The sequence below is a fragment of the Pseudorca crassidens genome, chromosome 12, assembly GCF_039906515.1.
Source record: "Pseudorca crassidens isolate mPseCra1 chromosome 12, mPseCra1.hap1, whole genome shotgun sequence".
Taxonomy (NCBI): Eukaryota; Metazoa; Chordata; class Mammalia; order Artiodactyla; family Delphinidae; genus Pseudorca; species Pseudorca crassidens.
Window position 1 is genome coordinate 80,939,367 of NC_090307.1, and position 15,024 is coordinate 80,954,390.

Below are 15,024 nucleotides of genomic sequence, written 5' to 3' on the forward strand. Positions count from 1 at the left end.
CTTAGGAAGCTTGGAATGAAGTAAAGAAACGGGAGAGATGAATGACCCAAGAGAGAGGCCTAGAACAGGAACAGGGAGTGGAGTTGGGCCACCTCAAGTGGGAGGTGAGGTGACACATTCTGGTGACTACAATTAGCTGAACCCTGTGAGAAACTCCAAAACCACCAACTGCTACAAGGACCCGACAGCTGATATAAATTGTCTTTTCAGACAGCCCATCAGTCTACTGCTCCATGACAACTCCTACCCTAGCCCTTTAATATTAGAAAGCATGCAATCTGACCAAAGAATTCCCTGGTGGTCCAGGGGTTAGGACCTCGCGCTTTCACTGCCAAGGGCACGGGTTCAATCCCTGGTCAGGGAACTAATATCCTGCAAGCCGCAGGGCATGGCAAACAGAACAAAAAACAATCTGACCAGGGACTTCCCTGGCGGCGCAGTGGTTAAGAATCTGCCTGCCAGTGCAGGGGACATGGGTTTGAGCCCTGGTCCAGAAAGATCCCACATGCCGTGGAGCAACTAAGCCCATGAACCACAACTACTGAAGCCCGCACACCTAGAGCCCGTGCTCTGCAACAAAAAGAAGCCACGGCAGTGAGAAGGCCGCGCACTGCAACAGAGTAGCCCCTGCTCACCACAACTAGAGGAAGCCCACACACAGCAACGAAGACCCAACGCCACCAAAAATAAATAAATAAATAAAACAATCTGACCAAAAAGAGGCGTGTGTTTGAGGGTATGTAGCAAGAAAACAATGGAGAACAAATTTCTTGAGTTTAGGAGAGATGAGAGGGTGGGTAGGATCTACAAGTCGTGGAAAAGAATAACACGGCAAGGAAGACAATATTGTTACCAATATTGGGAAAGCTAATTAAAAAAACAAAAATTGGGGGCAGCAAATCCACTTCCCCAAATCTTTCAGTTTATTAATCAGGTCTAAATGAAGATGACTAAAGCATTTATTTAAAAATAACTTTATTCCATTATCTTAAAAAAATCCATATTATAACCTCAGAATGAATTTCTCCCAACCTCGCCTCCACACCAATTATTAAAATGTAAATAATGCAGAGAGATCTGTTTCGTTCTTTTTGCAGCAGTTCCTGGCCAGGACCATGGTGAGAAATGCCGGTTGGCACATGTTGCATCATAATAAACTTTACCCAGCAAGGATGATTTTCCAGGTCTCAGTGCCTGGGTTAGGGAAATTTTCCATCATGGGCTTTCCTGCTGCAGTAATAGGGTTGGTGTGTGCTTGTGAGAATGGGAGCTGCTATCAAAGCCACAGGATTATGACAGCCCCTTTCCCAATGTCCACCAGGTTTTGAGGAAAAGGAATGTCAGTTGCGATGGCCTGGAAGTATTTATCTTCCTGGTTCTGGTAAGTATATCTCTTCATCTCCAGTTCACAATACATTCAGATAAGATTTTATTTTAAAGCACAATGTAACAAGTTGGACTTTGCCACAGAAAGTCTGTAACCTGCTGTCAACGTACTGGTGGAGTTGGGGATGGGTCATCTTAAAGAAAAGAAAAAAAGCCCTAATTCTTTAAAATCCTTAAAGCTTGAAGACCCCCCCAGTACCTCAGCTCTTAACTGACCCAGCAATGTTATCTGTGCACACAGGGCTCAGATATAAGTGACAACAATCACAGCTCAGCTGGACAAGGGTTAATAATGTTTGGCACCAAGACCCTGAAGCTCCCATTTACTAGTGGAAAAATCCTGCCTCGAAGATTTCCCTATCATTAGGTGTGCACGCAGGAGAAGAGGAAGTCGCAGGAAGCATCTCAGTGATCTTGCAAATCATTCTCTGCATTCCCAGCTAGGGTTTTTTTTTTTTTTTCCCTAATAGTTTCTTTGCTTTTTCCCTTTTTAAGTATGGTCGCCTCTGCAGGGTGGACTGTCGGATCCAGAGACCAGCTCAGTGTGCAGTGAGTTTAAACACAACCTGTCAATTATCCGTTCTGAAATGACACTAACTTAGACTGGTTAGAGTGGTTAAGAATGTGAGGTTCCGGGCTTCCCTGGTGGCGCAGTGGTTGAGAGTCTGCCTGCTGATGCAGGGGACACGGGTTCGTGTCCCGGTCCGGGAAGATCCCACATGCCGCGGAGCGGCTGGGCCTGTGAGCCATGGCCGCTGAGCCTGCGCGTCCAGAGCCTGTGCTCCGCAGCGGGAGAGGCCACAACAGTGAGAGGCCCCCGTAACGCAAAAAAAGAATGTGAGGTTCCACGCAGCGAAAGACCCAGCCCAACAAGAGAACTGCAGGTCACAGCTATCCCTAACGGGTAGACATTGGAGCCAGCCTCTGACCTCCCCAGTGTTCTGAGCTGGGGACAGGGTTCACTTCTAGTGACTCCCTCAGTTTAGTTCCTTCATCCAAGAAAGTGGACCTGCTCCAACCACACCTGCAAGGTAACCCTGCAGGCAACACACTTCTCATCTTAGGAGTCCCAAGTCCTGTTATTGGAGAGGGAAGTTCTCCTTTAAGTCGTGCCCATCAGAGCAGGATATGCAACATTGAAGAGTGCAAATTCAAGTCAGATTTTCAAGTTTAGCACACATATTTTACACCCTTAGAAGGTCCCTGACATTTAAGAGATTAGGATGAAATTAGAAAGAAAAAAAAATCTCTAAACTGTACAGGGAACAGCAGCAGCTTAAACTCATCATATGTTATTTTCATTCAAAACTTAGCATTATTGAGCAGCGTATCTTCCTTAAGAAGTAGGAAGGAAACAAGCTTTCCCATTCCCATTTCCAAGATCAAGAAACCGAGGCCAGACGAACTGATCTACTCTGTTACAAAACATTTCTCCTTGCCTTTTTCAAAGCCACAGGAGAAAGGAAGGATGGGAAAGTCTGAAAGCTAATAGTGCATCACCTAAGAGGCTTTTCTAAACACGAAGCTCTGGAAAATGCGAGATTCTAATGAAAGGCACTTCCTCTTATCAGCCCCTACCTCTTTTGAAAAGAATTCTATCTCCAGGGAGGCAAAAATCCCCAGGAGAGCTCTGATGATGCCCTGGTCTGGAATATTCTACAGAGAATGGAAGGCCCAGGCAGCAGTTTGTAACTGAACAGTTGACATTTTTCTTCTTCCGCTAAGGAAGGCAAAGGAGAAGATAACTAACATCTACGGAGCACCTCCGAGGCACGCTCACACCCTGAAGTACCTTGGTCCCCACCATAGCCCTGTAAGATAGGTGTGATTTCACCCATTTCACAGATGAAGAAATCGAGGCTCAGGACCTGCCCAAGCCCATGAAACAGGTAAGGAGCAGAGTCCAGATTCAAGACCAGGTGTTTCCGACTCAAAACCCGAACCAAAGTGCCTCCCTCGGATTAGGATCAGTAGCTGACCCCCCTCACCTTTTCCAGAGAGCTGACGTGTGCCTGGTTCCTCAGCTCACCGGGGCAGTGAAAAAGGAAGTGTCCTTATCACCCCACAGTATTCCCTTGTGTGCTGGGGCGAGCTGGTTACAGACTTTAACAGTGACAAAGGGCGCCGAGGCCAAGTGCCTCCCCCATCTCATCATCAGTCAACCTGGAGAAAGCCAGGGGCACAGCGACAGGGGCACCTCAGATACCAAATGCAGCTTTCCCCCCAACACTGCCCGTTCCAAAGCTTTTCAGCATTGTTGAGAAAACTTACAGTAAATCAAACCAATTTAGAAAAAAGAAGAAAAAGGGAAGGAAAGATGTGTGTGTGTTTTCCTTTTTTTTGCTGAGAGCCACAAACCGTTTTCAGCCCTCAGGCAGGGATGCAAGTCAACTGAAGCACAATATAAAACTCATCTTCGACGTAGCTTTCCAAGCTTTTGAGACAGGATAACAAAGGACAGTTGTCTTCCTCAAACTGGCCTGTCTTCTTCTTGAATGATGTCACTCTGCTGCTCACTGCTGTCATCTGTACAGGAGGGAAAAGTAGACCCAACTCTGAGTAATCTCAATAGGGGCGACTCTGTTTCTGTATCAGTTTTCTTTTCTTTTTTTTTTTTTCTTTTGGCCACTCCATGTGGCACGTGGGATCTTAGTTCCCTGACCAGGGATTGAACCCATGCCCCCCTGCAGTGGTAGCGCAGAGCCCTAACCACTGGACTGCCAGGAATTCCTCCCCCCTGCAATCAGTTTTCAATTACCTCTATTTCTAGACCTTTACTGATGACTTGGTGGAGGAGCAGGTGGGGCAGGGTGTGTATCCCCGCTTTTACCTGTTCTTTCCACTCAAAATCCTCTGACATGCTTGACACTGCCCACCCTTCACACTCTTGGTTTCTGCCATTCCCCTCGCCTGGACCACCCCTCCTTTCTGCTTATTCAAACTTAGCTGTCCTGAAAGACGTGCCTCATAGTCCACATCTTCCATGAAACATCTCCCAACCAGTGCACCCCTCAGGGCTCTCATCTTTCTCCTGAGGTTCTGTGATTTGTAAACGTACCATTCATCAGGCAAGGAATCAGATTCCTTCTTGCCAAAGCTCCTCTACTGCTCTCGCAGAGGGTTGGTTAAATCTTCCTTCTGTTTTCATTTCCCCCTCGTGTTTTAGTCTGTTCGCCCTAACTGGTCTCGTAAAGCCCTTTACCATCCGTCTTTCTTTTCTAGTGCCTGACAGTACCAATCTGTGCCTTTCCCAGAGCAGGCCCTTGATAAATATTTGTCCATTTAATTAGCGTGTAGGTAGTTGATAGGAGATTCTCAGATTCTAGATTAAACTTTAACTGTCTTTCCCAACCTTTAAAAGACAGACCCTTGGAGATTTCTTCCAGGGAAGCCCCCCACAACCTCGCAGAGAGCTTCTAAGGACAAAGAGCTTACCCTGCAGAGCCTGGAGTCCATTGGCCATCCGGTCCACATTCCCATTCACCAGTGCGGTCACTCTGTGGATGTGGCCGTACTTGGTTACTTCTTTTGGAGACTCCTCCCTCTCACTTGCTTCCTCCTCTTCCTCTTCTGCAGCATCTTCCTCTTCCTCCACCTCTTCCTCTTCTGAATCCACCAAAACCATGACATCACCCATGTCTTGCCTCCTAATTTCCAGAAGGGGAGAAATAATCAAGAAGATACCCTGTTTTCTCCAACTTCAGCCCTCGCTGAACAGGAAACACTTGGTTCTTTGCAGCCCCTTTGGTAACATGGAAAATTCTTCACGTATTCAACTTGGTTGAGTCGTGAGATGACAGTGCGACTGTAACCTCGCAGGGAGATGCTGCCGAAGGTTTGTCTAGATAATTGTATCTTGTGCTGGGTGAGTTTTAGCGCTCCACCTCTCCCCACCCTGCTGCTTCTCAGGCAGATGACCTCATTGTCCCAAGCACCCACCATTTCAGCTCCCCTCACAGCACGTACACAGACGCTCTGTTCCTTTCCTGAAATGCCCTTATTTCTCCTGCACTTACTGAAATTTCTCCACCTTGTCATTATTTCAAGGCCCAAGTAAAATCCTCTGCCTCCCCCTGAAGCCTTGAACTATGACTGAATTTGGCGTCCACGGCCAGCGGTTTGGCACTGAGTTGTTCTCTAGTTTGTTGCTAGTTCTGCCGGCCCAGCCAGACTGTACATTTCACGGGCCAGTCACAGTCCTCGGAGCATCGCATTCTCATTTAATCCTTACAGCCCGCCTCTGAGAAACAGATGAGGAGACAAAGGCTCAGAGAGGGTCAGGGATTTTCCAGGAGCCACGGGCTTGAAGGGCAGAGCTGCCATGTGAACCCAGGTCCATTCATTCCAAAGCCTTTTCCCATTATGCCAAGCTGCTCCCTTCTGTGAAAAATAAGCCTGGGGAATGACAGATTCATTCCAGAATGACCCTCAAAAACAGGGCTGTAAAGGTAACACTTTCCGTTGAAAGATCGTCCCAGAACAATAAAATCCCCTCATTATGAACGATGGTCCCAGAACAATAATACCCCATAGTTATAAACGGATAAGAGGAGCAAAGAGAAGAGTTCTTTGCTCCCACCCAGAATCTCCTTAGGAGGCTAATACATAAGTTCCATTTAGTTGCTTTGCCCCTACTGAGGTTTCCTTTTGGGAGGGGCTTCTGGGCATGCTCAGACTAGTCTTCCAAAACATGCTGTGAGACTATGACTTCTTCTTCCTTTTAGAAAAGGAAAACTAAATAAAACAAATGCATGAATGACTGGGCTCAACATGTACATGCTGTCTTTATGCCTCAGTGACAGTCCAGCAATGTGCCTGGCCCTGAGGTCTGGCGTTGTACAAAGAGCACAGACTTTGGAATCGGGTCAGGCCCAGGTCTGACTGCAGGCACGGCAGCTCACTCCCTGGATGAGCTTGCAGAAGCGGCTTTTTGCTTCCCTGAGCCTCCCTCGACTTGTCTGGGACACGGAGACAAGAGCAGCACCCTGAAGAATTTACGACGGGGTTGTAATAATGCCTGAGGAAGCACCAGCCCCGTGTCTGGCCTGTGGTAGGTCCCCAGTGGCGGTGGTCATTATTGTTCTTATGAAACGTTATAAACAAAACGTCAGTGAAGACATCATGGAAATAGATTTTTGATTTGAGTCTAGGGAACACTCACCTGAAAGTGCTTCCTACTGAAAGGAGAAAGGAAAAAACATTAATATCCAATAATATCCACTTCGGCCTCACAGAAATTTCTAATCAATCTAACATTTACAAAAGAATGGACAATGAGAAAACTGACCCAACACGAGAGATGACAGGGTGTTCAGGCATGGTTCTTAGGTGCTTCATTATTGCACATCTAAACCCAATTTGGAAACCTCTCGAATGGAGCTTCGGTTGGAGCATAACAGGGGCCACCTTCCCCCACCCACACCCTCTCAAGAAGCCTGAGAGAGAAGCAAAGGGACCCAGGAAGCCCTTACCGTTCCGGGAAGCCCTTACCTTTCCAGCAGAACACAGGGCTGTAGTACAACAGAAGCCCAGAGATAATGGCCAGTCCCAGCAGAAGGAGGCTCACGATGGTGCCCACAATTCCCCCGATGTTTACAGGTTCTGCAAAGACAAATCATACCCTTGACTCGGCCACGTGATACAAACAGCTAGGAGGGCAATACCTCCCCTCCTCTGCCTGGATCCTACTCTTATCTCGGTTTCATGACCTTGGGCAAGGCATATGACCTCTCTGCAGAGCAAGATAAAGATCTCATTTTTCTACTTCAGTTTGTGGGAATCAAACAAAGCCTGTGATGCAAAAGAATACTGGAGGGAGGCGTGGTGGTGGGATGAACTGGGAGATTGGGATTGACATATATACACTCATATGTATAAAATAGATAACTAATAAGAATTAGTTATATAAAACTAATTTTATATAAAAATATAATTTTATATAAAAATATAAAATTCAAAAAAAAAAGTAAAAACAGAAAAAAAAAAAGAAGAACATTGAAAAGTTAAAATCTCTGTGTCTCCACCCATCAAGACTGCTGTTAAGGTCATAGTAATTAAGAGTGTGAGTTATTGGTGCCACAACGAAGTGATCAATAGAACACAATAGGGAGGGTCTTCCCTGGCAGTCCAGCGGCTAAGACTCAGCGCTTCAGGACTTCCCTGGTGGCGCAGTGGTTAAGAATCCGCCTGCCAATGCAGGGGACATGGGTTCGATCCCTGGTCGGGGAAGAGCCCATATGCCACAACTAAGCCCGTGAGCCACAACTACTGACCCTGCGCTCTAGAGCCTGCAAGTCACAACTACTGAAGCCTGCGCGCCTAGAGCCCGTGCTCCACAACAAGAGAAGCCACCGCAGTGAGAAGCCTGCTCGCCATGACTAGAGAAAAGCCCGTGCGCAGCAACGAAGACCCAATGCAGCCAAAAAGAAAAAATAAATAAATAAATGAATTTATTAAAAAAAAAAAAGAAAGACTCAGCGCTTCCACTGCTAGGAGCACGGGTTTGATCCCTGGTCGGGGAAACTAAGATCCCGCATGCTGCTTGGGACGGCCAAAAATATATATATATATTTAAAAAAAGAGAACAGAATAGGGAATCCAAGAACAGGTCCACACACAGAAGGAAACTTGATATAAGACAGACTAGTGAGTAGAAGAGGAACTCTTCAGGATGTGGTGCTAGACCAAATAGTTATCCAAATTGGGGGGTGGAGGAAACTTGATGTCTACCTCACATCATTCACAAAAATCAATTCTAGATGGACTAAAGAGTTAACTATGAAAGGCAAGTGTTAAAACTTTAAGAAAATATGGAAGAATACTTTCATGACCATAGGATAGATAAGGATTTCTTAAGACACAAAAATTGCTAATGATATAAGAACAGATTCATAAAGTCAACAACATTAAAGTAAGAATGCCTGCAAATCGAAGGATACCATAAAGAAAACAAGAAAGACAACTGAAAGGAGATATTTGTAGCATGTAAAACTAACAATTAGCATATGGAATTTCTAAAGAACTCCTATATATCTATAGGAAAGGGGAAAACGTCAAAAGACACAATTATGTATTTCACAGATGAAACATAAAGAGCAAATAAACATATGAAATAATGCTCAGCCGTCTTAGCAATCAGAGACATTCAAATGAGAACCACAGTGAGATTTCATTTTACACCTGCTTGATGGGCAAAAATCACAAAGTCTGTGGGTGAGAATGTGGAATGACTGCTGTTGCAAATGGAAATTGGTATAACCACTCTGGAAAATAATCTGATGCTATCTCACAGATAAAAATGCACATAACCTAACCTTCATTTCTACTCCTTGTACAAATATTCTAGAGAAATATTTGCCTGGGGACCTGGGTATATGTACACAAGGGGCTGGTAAAAAGGTTTCCATAGCAACACAGTTTGTTCATCGCAACAAAAAAATCAGAAGCAGCACAGACATCCATCAGCAGGAAAATCAATAACTTAGTTGTGGAGTAGTGATACAATGGAAAATTATACAGCAGTACAGAGGTACAAAGTATAATTATACACATCAGCAGGAATAAATTCTGGAAACAAAATGTGGGATAAAAAAGGCAAATTACAAAAGACTACACTTGTATGGTAACAGCCATTTTTCAAAACTCTAAAACAAACAATATATTATGTAGACATGTGTACGTATGCAGCATATTTTTTCTTAAATAAAACATGAAACTCAGGATTGTGGTCACCTTTTTCAGAAGGCCCAGGATAAGCCTGGAAACGGGCCTACAGGTAGGGTTGCCAGATAAAATACTGCGTGCTCACTTAAATTTGGATTTCAGATAAACAATGAATATTTTTTTTAGAATAAGTATGTCCCAAGCAATACTGGGGACGTACATTAAAAAAAAATTATTATTTGTTTTTCTGAAATACAAATTTAAGTGAGCATCCTGTTTTCTTAGCTGGCCACACTAGCCACACTCTCTGCAGGTAATTCCAGCAGTGTTGGCACTGTTCTATATCTTAAGTGGGATGTTAGTTTCCTGGGTGTTCATTTTGCTATTATGTTTCTCAGCTTACATTTTATATATATATATATATAAATTATATCTATTTTATACATGTATGTATTTTATTTTAATATATATATACTTTTTTTCCTTTAGGGTGTAACAGATATTAAATAACTTTTTTATCCCTATGCAAATGTTAGAGATTTAGGACTGGACAATAATTCTCCCATCCACCTTGTCAAGCCACAGGGAAGCAGACAGGCCTTCTCCCAGATGGCAGTGACCCACATGTAGGGAGGCACCAAGCTGTCTCCATGATGATGCCAGGTCCTCTGAAGCTCTCGGCCCTCCTCCTCCTCCGGGGCCACTTCACTCACCTTTCACGCTCAACCAGATGTCCACCTCCCTCACCCCCACGGGGTTCTCAGCCCGGCAGACATAGTAGCCCTCGTCCAGGTCCTGGGAGCAGTTGCGGATGGTGAGGGTGGAGCTCTGGCCACTCTGGGTGATGAGGTGGTGGCTGCTGGGCTGGATGATGACCTCCGGCTGGGTGAGGTTGCTCAGCCACAGGATCTTGGCAGGGGGGTAGGCTCCAGACACTTCGCAGGTGAGCGTCACATTGCCTCCCACGAAACAAGTCTTCATGGGCTCAGAGAGAAGGGAGGGGCTCCCTGACCATCAGAAGAAGGTAAAGAAAGACAAACGTTGAAGGAGATTCAATCGGTGGTCTGAGAATTTCAAGAATATTACTTCTTCCAAACAAAGCAGCTCCAGGAACTTCTGTACTGCACCTGGTCTCATATAATAATAAAAGCTAATATCTGCTGAACATTCAATGGGCTAGGCACCATTCTACTTATTAACCCAATTAATAATTCTCACAACAATCTTGTTATCCCCATTTTGCAGATGGGGAAACTGTGGCACAGAGAAAGTTAAGTAACTTGCTCAAAGTCACATGACTAAATAAGTGAGCAGCTAGGATTCAGGGGGAACAAATGTCCTGGTTTGCGTAAGGCTGAGGGGGTTCCCAGGACCTGGGGGCTTTCAGTGCTAAAACTGGTGAAGTCCCGGGCAAACCAAGATGAGTTGGTCACTCTATGTAAGAATGGAACCCAAGGAGTCACGCTTTTGTGGTCCACATCTCCTTACTTCTTATGCTGTAAGCTTCTATGTATAATAACCATACTGATGAGATGAGATATGGGCACACAGCCTGACAAGGGTGTTCCAGGGGACAGAAGGCAGCTGTATTAGTTTCCTGTTGCTGCTGTAACAAATTGCACAAACTTAGCAGTTAAAACAACACAAATTTATCCTTTTATAGTTCTGGAGGTCAGAAGTCCGAAATAATCTTGCAGAACTAAAATCAAGGTGTGGGCCAGAGCTGGTCTCTTCTGGAGGCTCTAGGTGAGCATCCATTTCCTTGTTTTCTCAGCTTCTAGAAAGGAGCCACCTGCATTCCTTGGCTTGCAGTCCTTTCCTTGAATTACTCTTACCTCTTGCATCTGTCGTCACTTCTCACTACTGCATGTGACCCTCCTGCCTCCCTCTTATAAGGACCCTTGGGATCACACTGGGCCCACCCAGATAACCCAGGACACTCTCCCCACCTCAAAATTCTTAATCACAGATGCAAAGCCCCTCTGCCATGTAAGGGAACATTATCACAGGTTCTGGGGATTAGGATGTGGACATCTTTTGGGGGCCATTCTTCTGTCTAGCACAGGTCTGTCCTAGAAAACTCAGAATGTGGCGTCCCTGTGGCCTTGGGGTCCGATTTAAGTGGGACACAGGGAGCTATGAGGTCTACTATGGCTATCTACTTGTATACTTTGCAAGAGAAGCCTTTTCCCAAAATGTACACCCTCTTGGGAAGGGTAGCAAATTCATCTTGGGAGGATTTATGAAATCCATATTTTCAGCAGCTGAGGGATACAGAGCAGCATGTTGGGTTCCTGCCCTGGAGAGTGAAACTACACGCTTCCCCTTGGCCGTTGTTCCAAGAGAGAAACTAGGGTTTCACTGCTGGCATCTGCGGAAGGGGCAAGGGGCAAGGGGATGGGGGTGGAACAACCCAGAAGCCTCTCTCTCGAGGTCAGGTTAACAGAAGAGAATACCCCAAGCCTGGTTTTGCTCAGAAAACTCACCTGCGGACACTGCTTCTTGGATCAACTGTCAGACCCCCCCATGTTGCTAAATCGCCCCTTCCCCGCTTTGTGGTTAGCCAGGATTTCCTTTAGGGCCACAACGCCAGCAGCAGGGACAAGCCCCACCAGTGTGGCTGTATTTGGGGGTCCCGAACCAACGTGTGGTAAACGGCCCCCTCCTCCTTTATTAAAAGCAGAACAAACAATTCCCCCAGTGCACCTCCCCTGAACCCCAAACAAACATCATGTACTTTTGCCAGACACAGCACTCACCCCTCAGACAGCTGTGTCACCATCCAGCTAGTGTGGCACCTATAAATTCAACGAGTTTCACTTAAAGGGTTACTGCGTCAGGGGTGGGGCAGGTGCTGCTGGGCCCTCACAGATCTGCAAGAGGCGGACCACATGCTGGGGCGGGGCTCCGTAACAGTAACACCGCAGCTTATCGTAGGCTGAGTTGGCGTCTTCAGTTTAGAGGCTACACACCATATAAAGAGAGATCTGGGGAGTTCCCTGGTCGTCCAGTGGTTAGGACTTGGTGCTCTCACTGCCGGGTGGCCCAGGTTCAATCCCTGGTCGGGAAACTAAGATCCCACAAACTGCGTGGCACAGCTGAAGGAAAGAAAGAAAGAGAGAGAGGGAAGGAGGGAGGGAGGAAGAGAGAGAGAAAGAAGGAAGGAAGGGGAGGGAGGGAGGGAGGAAGAAAGAGAGAGAGAGGGAGGGAGGGAGTGAGGAAGAAAGAGAGAAAGAGAGAGGGAGGGAGGGAGGGAGAGAGAGAGAGGCAGGGAGGGAGGGAGAGAGAGAGAGAAAGAGAGAAATAAGGAAGGAAGGAAGGAAGGGGAGGGAGGGAGGGAGGAAGAAAGAGAAAGAAAGGAAGGAAGGAAGGAAAAGAAATGAAAGAAAGAAAAAAGGTAGATAGATAGATAGATAGATAGATAGATAGATAGATAGATAGATAGATAGATAGATAGATAGATAGATCTGGGCAGCAGGATTCCCCAAAAGCATCACTTTTCATCAGCTTGGGGGCTACACTGCCCTGGATCCCTGAGGTGGATGTTAGCATTACACTTCAGGGTCGTACTAGTCCTTTCAAGTGGAATGATCCAGACACCCCTCGCCTGCAAGGGCCTTGCTACTCAAGGTGTGGTCTTCGGACCAGCAGCATCAGCACTTCCTGGACGCAATTAGAAATGCAGATATTGTGTCCGCCCACACCAAGAGAGTCAGAACCTGCATTTTAACCAGACCCCCCAGGTGACTTGTATGCACATCCAGGCTCGAGTGCCCAAGAGGGAGGCGGGGAGAACTGGACGGCATCAGAGTCCGAGAAGGGCCCAGGCTCTGTGCTTGCTTCCTGTGCTCCTGGAATTGGGAAAACTTCTGGTCAGCTCCCTTCTCCAGACACATTTCTTAACCCTGAGCACATATTTAGATTCAAATTATTGGTCAAGTCTCAGGGGTCACAGGAATAAAGACTTAGGCAAGATCTGCAAATAAAATGGAAGGGTAAGGGCGAAATAACACAACCCCACCAGCTGCCTCTGCTAATTTCACCCTCTCTCAGCATCGGTCCATCATTTATTCACTTCCTGGGACTTACTGTCCATAACACACTTCAGACATCCTCATTATGTACCACTCTGAGTGTGTATACTGCTTTCTATTTGCAGTCTGGGCAAGTCGGCTGCCTCTGTTTCACCATCAGTAAAATGGAGCATCCTCCCCAAACTCATGTCCACCTAGAACCCCGGAATGTGATCTTATTCGGAAATGGAGTCTTTGCAGATGTAACTAGTTAAGGTAAGGATCTCAAGATGAAATCATCCTGGATTGGGGGTGGGCCCTAACTCCAAGGACTGGTATCTTATAAGAAGAGGAGAGGCCACAGGGAGACATACACACAGAGGGGAAGGTCACATGAAAACAGATGCAGAGAACAAAGTGATGCAGCCACAAGCCAAGGAACACATAGAGCCGTGAGGAGCTGGAAGAGGCCAGGAAGGATTCTCCCATGAAGACGCTGATGGGAGCACGGCCCTGCCGACACCTTGATTTCAAACTTCTGGCCTCCAGAACTGAGACAGAATAAACGGCTGTTGTTTTAAGCCACCAAGTTCGTGATACTTTGTTACAGCAGCTCCAGGAAACTAATTCTGAGGGATAATACGAGCTCTCAGCTCACAGGGTGATTGAGGACTGAACGAGATACTGTGTGCAAAACACTTGGCACCTGCACTCTATCTGCACTCAGTAAATGTTAATGTCACCATCGCAGTTGACCCTTGAACAACATGGGGGTTGGGGGACCAACCTGCGAGAAATCTAAAAATCCACGTCCTGCTCTCTCTGCCTCAGAAGCAAAGGAATTGATAAATGACTCGCCCAAGGACAGGAAGCTGAAACAGTTTGGATAGAATCAGGACTCAAACCCTAGTTCTTTTGATTCTATATCCTGTGATCTCTAATCAGACACAAAATTTTCCCCACAGTGAGTTAATTTAAAGATCTGTTAAGTGAAAATACAGATACAACATTTATTGAAAAAAATTCACATGTACGCGGAACCGCGCAATTCAAACCTGTGGTGTTCAAGGGTCAGTTGTATTTGTGATATTGTCATTTCCTGCTCCACATTGGCCAGACTTCTCTCTCCAAGTAAAGTTTAAGTCCTTTAAAGGCAAAGACTTTGTATTCCTCCACAGTACCTGGAACCATGCTGAGCACCTAAATCCTACCCAAAAAGATTTGCTAGATCATGTGTGGAAGGTCACCAGGAAAGCAGTCAGCACTACCTGGATAAAAGCAAGGGTGCTGGGGTCAGACCAGCCTGGCTATGTGCTGGCTCCGTCACTTACGAGCCAACTGATCTTGGGTAAATTAGTTCACACATGTTATCATCTGCAATTTACCAATCATTCTAATTTGCAGGCTACTGTGAGGATTACAAAGAGTAAGTTAATAAGAAAGAGTCAAAGACCATCTGAGCGCAGCAATCTGAAAGAACAGGACTGAGAGGGGACTTCCCTGGTGGTCCAGTGGTTAAGACTCCGTGCTCCCAATGTAGGGGTCCGGGTTCGATCCCTGATCAACCAACTATCAATAGATCCTGCACGCTACAACTAAGACCCTGTGCAGCCAAATAAATAAATATTTATTAAAAACAAAAAAAACGGGCTTCCCTGGTGGCGCAGTGGCTGAGAGTCCGCCTGCCGATGCAGGGGACACGGGGGTTCGTGCCCCGGTCTGGGAAGCTCCCACATGCCGCGGAGCGGCTGGGCCCGTGAGCCATGACCGCTGAGCATGCGCGTCCGGAGCCTGTGCTCCGCAACGCGAGAGGCCACAACAGTGAGAGGCCCGCGTACCGCAAAAAAAAAAAAAAAAAAAAGAACAGGACTGACAGAGGTGAACATTTCAAAATCAGAAACTGCTCATCACTAGCAGAAATGTGGTTTAGGAGCCAAATATGCCAGAAAAATATCTATAACGT

The 15,024-nt window shown here is 46.2% G+C and overlaps 1 protein-coding gene across 2 annotated transcripts in view; it reads right to left on the reverse strand.

Moving 5' to 3' along the window:
• Window positions 1-958: 958 nt before the first annotated feature.
• Window positions 959-15,024, reverse strand: part of VSIG10 (V-set and immunoglobulin domain containing 10) — a 37,512-nt gene continuing 23,446 nt past the window's right edge. For both annotated transcript variants that reach the window (XM_067700761.1, XM_067700762.1), the window contains 5 exons: window positions 9,762-10,055; window positions 6,877-6,987; window positions 6,548-6,563; window positions 4,822-5,033; window positions 959-3,912 (listed from right to left, as the gene is read on the reverse strand). In XM_067700761.1, the coding sequence (XP_067556862.1) occupies window positions 3,857-3,912; window positions 4,822-5,033; window positions 6,548-6,563; window positions 6,877-6,987; window positions 9,762-10,055 (689 nt within the window). In that variant the 3' untranslated portion in view covers window positions 959-3,856. The remainder of the gene's footprint in view (window positions 3,913-4,821; window positions 5,034-6,547; window positions 6,564-6,876; window positions 6,988-9,761; window positions 10,056-15,024) is intronic.